General features: G+C 43.7%; 1 protein-coding gene across 1 annotated transcript in view; it reads right to left on the reverse strand.

The window, feature by feature from the left end:
• LOC105921261 (collectin-12) overlaps positions 1-10,313 on the reverse strand; it is a 45,796-nt gene extending 35,483 nt beyond the window's left edge. Inside the window, exons 1-4 of the mRNA XM_036144822.1 lie at positions 10,289-10,313; positions 8,603-8,655; positions 8,396-8,518; positions 8,183-8,260 (exon numbers count right to left, since the gene is read on the reverse strand). Coding sequence (XP_036000715.1) covers positions 8,183-8,260; positions 8,396-8,518; positions 8,603-8,633 — 232 coding nt within the window. The 5' untranslated portion in view covers positions 8,634-8,655; positions 10,289-10,313. The remainder of the gene's footprint in view (positions 1-8,182; positions 8,261-8,395; positions 8,519-8,602; positions 8,656-10,288) is intronic.
• Between the last annotated feature and the right edge of the window lie 812 nt (positions 10,314-11,125).

Here is an 11,125-nt window from a genome sequence, read left to right on the forward strand (position 1 = left end):
GTTTCTCTCAGCAGCTTTCGATGTTGTACCAGAGACACCAGCACGGTCTTAAACTTGAGAAACCAACCCACAGCCCTTTTGAGACGAAGCCAGGAGGAAAAGTAACCAATGAGCTTCTCCATTGGACTGACCTGCTCAACTTGAACAGTATTTACAAACTCAGTCCGAACCTCTGGGTCTCCAACAAGAGAACTTTCCAAGATCTCAGGGTTTTCGGGCCACCTGATTTCAGGCTCGCATAGAAAATCAGGACCGCAGAGCCACACACCAGTCTTCAGAAAGGACTGAACTTTAACACCTCTGGAGGCAAGATCCGCAGGGTTGTTAGATGTATTCACGTATCTCCACTGAGAGATGTCAGACAGCTTTAGTATTTCAGACACTCTGTTTGCAACAAATATCTTGAATCTTGATGTTTCATTTTTTATGTATTTCAAAACAGATGTGCTGTCTGTCCAAAAAACTGACTCCTGAAGGTCCATTTGCAATTCCTGTCTCCACAACTTGTCCATCCTACTAGCCACGACTGCAGCAGTAAGCTCCATACGGGGAATGGTGATAGGTTTTAAAGGAGCGACACGTGCCTTCCCCATCACAAATGAACTGTGAAGATGTCCATTGTTGTCTTGGAGTAGTAGGTAAGTCACAGTTCCAAATCCCTCCTCACTTGCATCTGCAAAGTGGTGGAGCCGAGCAGAAACAAGGTCACCAAAGTCAACAGGTTTTAAGCACCTACTGACTTTGAAATTCTCAAGGTGATGAAGGTCCTCCAGCCAGGACATCCATTCTCTGGTGACAGAGCAAGGCAAAGGGTCATCCCATCCCAGACGCTTCCGACAAAGGCCTTGGAGGAATATCTTGGCAGACAAAACAACGGGTGCCAGAAAACCAAGTGGGTCATAGACCGAGCTGATCACAGACAATATTCCTCTTCTTGTGATTGGTCGGTTTTTGAGGATGATTTTAAACTTGAATGAGTCAGACTGTACACACCACTGCACACCAAGGGCACGCTCAACAGGCAAGGCATCACTGTCCAGATCCAGATCTTTCACTTCTTTGGCTCGCTCCTCCTGAGGGATAGTAGCAAGGACTGTGCGTCGGTTACTGATCCATTTTGTGAGTTTAAACCCACCTTTAGCACACAACATGATGAGCTCTCCACACAAAGACACAGCTTCCTCTTCAGAGCAAACAGACACTAAACAGTCATCAACATAAAAATGGTGTAAGACTGTGTTAATAGCCAAAGGACTGAAATGCTCACGATTGTCCTCAGCACACTTCCTCAGAGCGAAACAGGCACAACTAGGGGAGGAAGTAGCGCCAAATAGATGTGCCACCATTCTGAACTCCACCAGCTCCTGACTACAATCTCCTCCTGGCCACCACAAGAACCTCAACAAATCACAGTCCTCAGCTGGCACTCTGACCTGATGAAACATGGCCTCAACATCTGCCATGAGCACCACAGGTTCTTTACGGAATCTTGTGAGGACTCCTACTAGCAAACTTGTGAGGTCTGGTCCTTGCAGAAGTTGTGAGTTCAGTGATGTCCCCTGAAATGTGGCACCACAGTCAAAAACTACCCGCAGCTTCTTCTTTTTTGGGTGATATACCCCATGGTGCGGTATATACCACACCCTCCCATCACAACGGGCCAGCTGCTCAGTTGGAACTCTCTCTGCATAGCCATTAGCCAGCATTTCAGACATGAATGTGGTGTAGTTTGTACAAAAAGACGGATCTTTATTCAAACGTCTTTTGAGACTCAATGCACGCTGTATTGCAACTGTCCTATTGTTTGGCATTTTAAAATGTCTTTGCTTTACTGGCAGACCAATACTGTAATGACCATCAATGAGCTTGGCCGACTCTAAAACAGACTTCATGAAGCGCTGATCCTCCCTTGATAGCCCAAATTGTTCTTCATGCACGGTCTCAGGGAAATCAACCTTCAGCTGCTTCTCCCAAAGCTCATCAAGCCTGGCCACAGAGATCCGATTCACTCTAATGTCAGGAAGCACATACTGGTCACTGATCTGGTAGTCTCCTCTGAGCGGGCCATTCACTGTCCAACCCAAGATGGTCCTGATTGCATAAGGACCTCCATTCACTGAACGAACCACCTCCCATGGCTCTAGAACTTGAGGTACATTGGTCCCAATCAGAAGGTCCACATCCGCATTGATCTCTGGGATTTTTATATCACTAAGGTGTGGCCATCTTATGAGATCTTTTGAGTGTGGTATGTTCCCTTGATGTACAGGCATGCTTCTCTGTGTAAACATCTCAGGCAAACTACAAAAGTTGTCTGAATCCAGCCCAGCAACTTCTAAACCAGACAACATGTAGCTGTCCACAACCTTTTCTTGACCCATAGTCCTGAGGAGTATTCCCAGCTTCCGTCCTGTCAGATTCAGCCGGTTCATAAGTCGTTCTGTACAAAATGAGGCAGTACTCCCCGGATCCAAGAATGCATATGTGACCACAGTCTCGTTTCCCCTTTTGGACTTCACCTGTACAGGTAGGATAGAGAGCGTACAGTCCGGTCTACCGGCCCCAGTCAAGCCACTAGACTGCACAGACATCAGAGCACCTTCTCTAGCCACTTCCAAGTCATTATTAGCCTGTATTGCGCTCATTTGTTTTGCTTTGGAGTGGACATGCAGCAATGTGGGGTGCTTAAGGTTGCATACTCTACACAATAAACGTTTTCTGCAATATTTACTCATGTGCCCAATGCACAGACATCCAAAGCACATCTTGTTTTCCTTCAAAAAAGACATCTTCTCATCTTGAGTCCTTTTATCCAAGAGAAGGCAAACATCCAAATCATGTCCAGCTCCACAAAACGGAAACACCTATCATGTGAGCTACCTTTTTTGTTTCCAGGCTCCACTTTCTTCTTGGCAGGTGCTACATTAGTGGCAAAACTGCTGCCTCTAGGCTCTTGAGCTAGTCTGAGACTTGACAATTTTTGCATCTCTTTTTCCTGTAACAGGTGCATCTTGTATGTTTCCAAATAAAGGGTCACTTGCAATCTTGACTTGCTTTTCCAAAAACTCAACAATGTCAGGAAATGTGGCTCTACGATGGAATTTCTCCTGAATATCACAGGCCACACTTCGCCACCGATCCCGCAGCTTATAAGGCAACTTCTTCACTATGGTTTGCATATTTGTAGGCACATTCAAGTCACTTGCAGTAGTTCCCATAGCGTTATAACATTCACGCAGCAATAGACTGTAAGCCTGTAAAGCTTTGATGTCTTCAGCTTTAACCATTGGCCATAAAAGCACCTTGTCCATATAAGCAGAAGCTATTTTGAATGGGTCACCAAAATGCTCAAGAAGTAGTGACTTTGCCTTAATGTATCCATTAGAAGGTGGCAGATGTTGACAGCTGCGAACTAAATCTCTGGGCTGACCTCTAGTATATTGTTCGAGGTAATACAGACAGTCCTTATGACTTTGTGTTCTTCCTTCAATGTTGTGCTCGAATCCCTGTATAAAGGTCTGGTACTGCAGTGGGTCTCCATCAAATATCTGCAGGTCTCGCTTAGGTAAAAGGAAAAGTGACTGTTGTTCAACCAATAACGATGTTATTTGATTTTGCCTCTCTAAAACTGTGAGGAAACGCTGATCAGGGTTATTCTGTCTTACAGGTAAAGTTGGGTCAAACTGGGGGTGAGTTTCTGATGGATGTAAAGCACCTCCAGGTATTACACGCGGATCAGCTCCGGTCACAGCAGCAGGCAGGCCAGCAGCAACAGGCAGCGTGGAGAGAGTTGGCTCACCAACCCCAGTCAGAACAGCTGGCATACGATCAGCAGTGGACCTATTGGGCACTGCAGTCACAACAGTGGTCAGAGTAGGGAGACCAGTCATATTAGCAGGCAGCATAGGCAGAGTGGGCATCTCCATTTTGTGTGTCTTTGGCCTCACAGCATCATAACCTAAAGGCAAAACACCATCTACAGCCTCCAAAGCCGATGACTGTGTGGTGAACTTAGATACAAATGCTGCAGCATCAACATTTAGCTGTGTTCTTTTACTTTCTTTTAAATAGGAATTCATGCCATCTGATTTGGCAGACATGTGAGACACATGAGATCCCTCTAAAGCCTTAAACACACTCACTTTAGCCATAGAAGCTGCCAGATCCATGTCTAAATCCAGCTCCTCCATCTTTCTTCTTAACAGCTCTTGCTGTTCCTCCATTTTTCTCCTCAGCTGTTCCTGCTGTTCCTCCAGAGCATGCTTCTCCTTCAGCAGCTTCTGACGAGCCATAAGAGCAGCTGCTTCAGCCTCAGCTCTCAGCCTGGCTGATGATGCAGAGGACAACGTTTTACTCACCACCGTGCTGCGTTTCTTCGATCTTTCGGACACGTTAGAAACACTGTCACATGGCCTGATGTCATCTTCAACTGCATTATCAATGTTATCTTTGGAAACAGCAGGCCCCAAACATGCTACGACAGCGCCCTCTTGCACATCAAATAGCCATTTATTAGTTTTTTCCACAAAAGCGGTTTTATGTTCTTCAATACTGTAAAACCAAGCATTTTGTTTTTCTTGTTCTTCAGGAGGGAGCATGGCAATCAGAACAGCATGCATATGTATTGCCTCTTCAAACATACTTGAAATTTTTTCAAGATATGACTTTACTTTTTCTACGCTGTCAGCACTTTTCATTAGGTCTTTAATTTCTTTTATTACACCTTTGATATGTCTTACTTTTCTTTGCCGTTCTTCTTGAAGCTTCTCCACTTTAAGTTCAAAAGCCTTGGGTGTAAGTTTTATTTGTCTTTTCTCTCTCGTTTCATTTCCAACATTTGATCTGGTATCCATAGACTCCATTTTTTTATTCGCCAAAACAATCCAAAAATCACAAACCACAAAGATTTCTGCTTGTAACACTCACACAGCGGCTTAATTTATGGCTTAGGTTCTACGTAAACAAGGTGCAACGCGTTGTCAATCATTCCCTCTAACTATCCAGCGGGGCTAAACTAAACTCAACCCTAGTCTTCTGTGTATACTAGCGGTGGGTATTTATGTGCCTATTTACCGATAGTCTTGAACCAGACTGACCGTCTTAGAACCAGAACTACGGCGGCACTCCCAAGCGCAATGCTTCACCCGCTTGACACACGAAACAAACCACTACAAAAAGTGCCAAACAAACAAAACCAGTACATCACCTTATGTGAATGTACCGCTGAACCTAGCAGGGAATATAATCACGCAAAAAACAGCAGATCCAATCCAAAATGATGCAGTCTATCTTTTCACCGTAGGAAAGTGTGATAACAGAACGAGCTGAGTAGCAGCAACAGGTTTGTGAATGAATGGGCGTCTAATCCAGCGTGCGCTCACGTCTATCATTTACAACTTTATGAAAGCAACCAAAAAACGCCCAGCGTTGTAATGACAATACGCTTAAATCTGCGCTTCAACAAAGTTTCTGTTAACAAAATATTGCGCCGTATCAATTTAAAATGTTATCCAAACGCCGCGGCCGGCTGAGACAAGGGGTAATGGCTACTGACGACGCGTCACGCTGAACCATTACACACGTTGATGTCGTTTTATTTTTCCATCTCACGATCTTAACACAAAACTTTTACTTACATTTATGAGCCGTGCATGGATACATCAAACCGTGCGTTGATGACGGTTAACAGAAAGTTTCTCCCCAAGCTCACCCAGCCGCCGTAATCCAGGTCGCTGTTGAACTCAGGTGAGCAAACAAACTAATACAGATGACACCACACCCACGGTGCCACCCACAGATACCAGTGACGTCACATGCGGGTGCCCATACACCCATAGAGAGGATATTATTGTCAGAAGAGCACAAGATATACAGCAAAACAAAGTATGGCTCCTACACTATTTATTGATTTTATTAATCTTAGGATGCACTAAAGGTCTGGAGAGGCACATTCCTGTCTTTTACACTTGATTTTTATTGTTTAAATATTAATAAACATGTAAAAATAAACGAAACCATTACTGTCCCCGTTTCCTAATTTCATCTTGATTAGATGTATTGATTTTTATCCACGAGCAAGAAATGTCCCCAGATTTGATTTTAGAAATCTGGTCACCTTACCCTGTTGGCCCCTGTCTAGAACCGCCCCTGCTCGCAGGTGTTGGCTGGTGCAACTTCTCTCCTTTTGCAAAGGTGAAACTTCAATTCTGTTTCCTTGGCTAAGTTTTTGTTGCACTCTTAGAAGTCCCGCACATGACTCAACGGACCCGGGGAAGCAAGCGGCTTCAACATTACACACTCAGTTTGTTTGTACAAGCTGCTGAGAGAAGTACTTTAGACCTAACAGTTCTGTTGGGCTTCATAAGTTTATGTTAAAACTGTATACTTACGGTTTGGTTTTCGCTGCATGTGTGTGTGCCGCTGGTTGACGCCATGGTGTAGTTTGTTTGTTTGGCCACATGATGGCGCCAAAAGCTAATCATTATAATTCGAGCAGAAAGCGTCTCTGTTTATTGTTTCATTGAAACTGTGCTCACTTTGAGTTCTTGCAGTATTTAAGCCAAATGATGCTATATTTACATAATTTGAATTATATCTATTATGTTGGGGAAATGTATTTCCACTGATTGATGTTTAAGTTTATTTGGTTTAAACTTCTACTGTTCCAATATATATTTGGCCTAATGGCAATCAATTTGTTATTGCAGACTGTTGGCAAATCTGAGTATCGAAGTGGAATAAACCTGCTGACAACAACAGGTAATGGAGTGCGATCCTCATTATATTACTACCTGTATCCTGACCGATACATCATCTTGTTGGCTGTTAAGACGTAAAAAGAACCAGCCTCTATCCTATTACTCCCTAACACCAGTACTCTGCTTTCTCTGGGCTTGTTGAGGGGACGGGGTGTGACTGCAGCAAGAAAACTGTCCACCATAAGGATGGAGTAAGGAACTGAGGAGTTTACAAACCTATCAGCTTTATAACCTTGATTGATCACTAAAAGCTGTTTTAAGATGAATTTTGGCGAGAATGTCCACCTCCAAACTTCACTTGTTTATCAGGATTATGAGCCAATCTTATCTTGACAATCTTGTCAGGAGTGGCAGAGACCCGCTGACAGGCGAGTCTGGCAGGGAAGACTGCTGCATTACGGCCCCCGCTGCTGCTTTATTACTCGGCGAGAGATTCTGTGATTTCCCGCTGACTGAATCATGCATGTCTCGGCTGAAAAGGCACCCTAAAGCGTTTTTTTAGGTTGTTTTTTTAGGTTTTACGGCACTAGTGGCTTGCTTTTCGTACACTGGGTTGACAGTAAAGGGGGTACGAGAGAGGAGGAGAGACATGTGGCAAAGGATCACAGGTCGGAGTTGAACCTGGGTCGGCCACGTCGAGGACTAGTGCCTCTGTACATGGGCCGTGCACGCTAACCACTGCGCCACCAAAGCATGCCTTGTAAAGCTTTTTCTAAGTTAGTGGGTGTATTTGTGTACAACAGATATCAAAAGTTAAAATCTTGGCTGGATGTTTTTGCCGTTTTAAGTTAATTTGCTGTGATCAAATGTGTGCATAACTGAACTTAAACATCCGACAGAGACAGATAGCTGTCCCGCTCAGGTTGCATGTGTGTGAGTGAGGGGCGGAGTGATGCAGGAAGAATATTTAGTGCACATTATAATCTGCTGCGCCTTATGGTTGTAGAAATTATTCTACTGTTATTCTGACAGCCCAAGTATGTTCACATGCAGAGAGACTCTCTCTCCTTCTTCTGTCATCGTACCACTGCCTCTTTTCTGGCCACAAAGACCGCTGGCGTCTTTTGAGTGCGAGTTTGCACCTGACCTTCAATTGTACTAAAGACACAGAAACTGTCAACTATCAGTTTCAGCTTTGGAAAGTCGCTTTACAGGCAGTAAATATTTATATTTGCATATCCCCCTCCCATAAATATGTGCATTTTTGTCAATGTGGGATCTGTATATTTATGAGGGCACTTACGCAAAAAAGCTTGTACTCACTGTTCTGCTTATTTTATAGACGCACATTGCTTTGCTCCTGGTTTGAAGATCAGCTTTGTACACACTAATCCCTTTTCACCTGTTTTAATACGTACAAACCTTTTGAAAATCAGCACCTCAGTCTGAACCTTTTGGAAAGCTTCAAACCCTGAAAGTCTCACCTGAGATATTTCTCCTCAGAGCTTCATTCTTGTCTTTCAGAGAGTTGAGATGTTCGTTGGTCTCTAACATGACAAACGCTGATGTCATAAAGACAGAGAACAGAGATCAAATTCATTCAGAGCAATTTATTCATACAAGCAATCAGTTCTTTTTCTACTTTAAACGAAATTTAAATCTAAGAAAAAAAAAAAGCCTCAGCCGGATGAACTTACAGAGTCTGCAGATGATGACCAGAGAAACAGCCAGCAGAGATCCCAGAACCAACTGGACCACTTTCTCTGATGGCAGCTGGGAGGTTCTGGATGGGTTCTCATGTTGAGAACCAGCAACTTCACCTGAGGAGCATTTAGAGGAGAACCAGATCAGAACCTGGAGACCGACTCACAGCAAACTACCAACATCTGATCTGATTCTCTCACCTTCTTCACAGCTCTGTAGACGGATCATCATGAAAACCCTTCAGTCTAAATCTCTGAGAATAACAGATATATTTATATTTATTATACATTTTATTATTTCATATTTATTTCATAATCATGCCCTTTGTCACCGATTCTGTTCATAACTTTTATGGACAGAATTTCTAGGCGCAGCCAAGGTGTTGAGGAGATCCGCTTTGGTGGCCTTAGGATTGCGTCTCTGCTATTCACGGATGACGTGGTCCTATTGGCTTCATCAGGGCGTGATCTACAGCTCTCACTGGAGCGGTTCGCAGCCGAGTGCGAAGCGGCCGGGATGAAAATCAGTGCCTCCAAATCCGAGACCATGGTCTTGAACCGGAAAAGGGTAGAGTGCCTTCTCCGGGTTGGGGAGGATGTGCTGCCCCTAGTGGAGGAGTTCAAGTATCTTGGGGTCTTGTTCACGAATGAGGGGAGGATGGAGCGGGAGATCGACAGGCGGATTGGTGCAGCGTCTGCTGTGAAGCGGGCGCTGTACCGATCCGTTGTGGTGAAGAGAGAGCTGAGCCAAAAGGCGAAGCTCTCGATTTACCGGTCGATCTACGTTCCTACCCTCATCTATGGTCACGAGGTTTGGGTCGTGACCGAAAGAACGAGATCCCGGATACAAGCGGCTGAAATGAGTTTTCTCCGTAGTGTGTCTGGGCTCTCCCTTAGAGATAGGGTGAGGAGCTCAGTCATCCGGGGAGGACTCAGAGTAGAGCCGCTGCTCCTCCACGTCCAGAGGAGCCAGTTGAGGTAGCTCGGGCATCTGGTTAGGATGCCTCCTGGACGCCTCCCTGGTGAGGTGTTCCGGGCACGTCCCACCGGGAGGAGGCCCAGGGGAAGACCCAGGACACGCTGGAGGGACTATGTCTCTCTGCTAGGAACGCCTTGGGATTCCTCCTGAGGAGCTGGCCCAAGTGGCTGGGGAGAGGGACGTCTGGGCCTCCCTACTGAAGCTGCTGCCCCCATGACCTGACCCCGGATAAGCGGAAGAAGACGGACGGACGGACGGATTTCATAATTATTTCCTCTCAATCCGAGTTATGATCAGAAAGAATGCTAAGCTGCAGCGAGGCACGGTGCACACATGCATGGGTGGACCAACAGACAGGAAGTAAGAGTAAAGGAGGGTCAACGCTTCCTATTTTTAAAATAAAACATGTATTAATCAAAATGAAAATGGACCGAAATATAACTATTTTTTCCCTGCTCGGTTACATAACCCATGTTCTGGTTTCTACTCAACCATGTTCATGGACTCTGGTCCTCTTGCCTGTTATTGTTAGTTATTGTTTGTTCGGTCTTTTGTCTACATGCAACAGCTAACCAAGGCCTGACAGGCTAATAGGTTCAGATATATTTAATAACTCCTAAATTAATTACCCAGAACTCACAAGCTGTGACATAATATTTTATAATTACATTTAAATATCTTTTCGTGGAGATATATTGCTTTCAAATCAACCTTTAACTGACAAATATTAGCTTGTAGATTTAATAGTTGATAATTCACATCAAGACAGTTTCTTGAGTGTTTTAATTGTTTCCTTAATCTAGTTGGAATATTTTCAGATTATATCTGATCAGATTTTACACAAAACAACAAGGTTTAGTGAACTCTCGGATTGAATTGGAGCATTTGTTGGTTGTGTTAAAACTCACCATATATGTGTGTCCTCCCTCCTCTGCAGGCGGAAAACAAATCATATTTTTTAAAACATCTTCATGCTTCATATCTACTGAAGCTTCCTGTTGACTGAAAGATGGTTTTCATCTGCAGCCTCCTCCCACATGCTTCTGATTCCAATTATGTGATTAAAGCTGGTCTTTGTAGATTCTGTAATAGTAACTTCCAATTATAACACTAATGCCCCTATATCACTGCATCATCTACATACATTTTACAATGGACTATGTCACGTAAATTTGGCAGTTTTGAAAAAAAGAATAGAAAAAAAAAAAAAAAAAATATATATATATATATATATATATATATATATAAGAATGGTATGGTTCTTATTATGGAGCCTTGAGGGACTCCCACTGTGGTTGAGGCTCAGGTGTTCAAATGTCGTCAGGCAGCTTTTCAATGTGAAAGATGAGTAAAAAATGTAAATTGCAAATTGAATTGTAAAGATTCAATTCGGCCTTGAGCTTTGGAGGAGCAGGAACATTTTTGGAAAGTAAAGTGGGAGCATTTCTCAAAACATCTGTTAGAAATTCATCAGTTCTGTCAGATATCCTGCAGATCTATAAAACAGTAACAATTTATAATGTATGCAGAACATCAGAGCTGTAGAAATGCTGTTTAATGCCTAAAACAAGGCTTTTGGCCAGGATAGGCAGTTAAAGAACAGGAAGACACTCTGTCAGCTCAGAGACATGATGTCCTCCGACGCTGTTGATAAACCGCTGAACAGGAAACAGAATATCTGTTTAACTACTGATCAGATCAAGATAATTATTGCAACATCCTTAGTCTTTACTGTCATAAAATTT

The sequence above is a fragment of the Fundulus heteroclitus genome, chromosome 13, assembly GCF_011125445.2.
Source record: "Fundulus heteroclitus isolate FHET01 chromosome 13, MU-UCD_Fhet_4.1, whole genome shotgun sequence".
Classification (NCBI taxonomy): Eukaryota; Metazoa; Chordata; class Actinopteri; order Cyprinodontiformes; family Fundulidae; genus Fundulus; species Fundulus heteroclitus.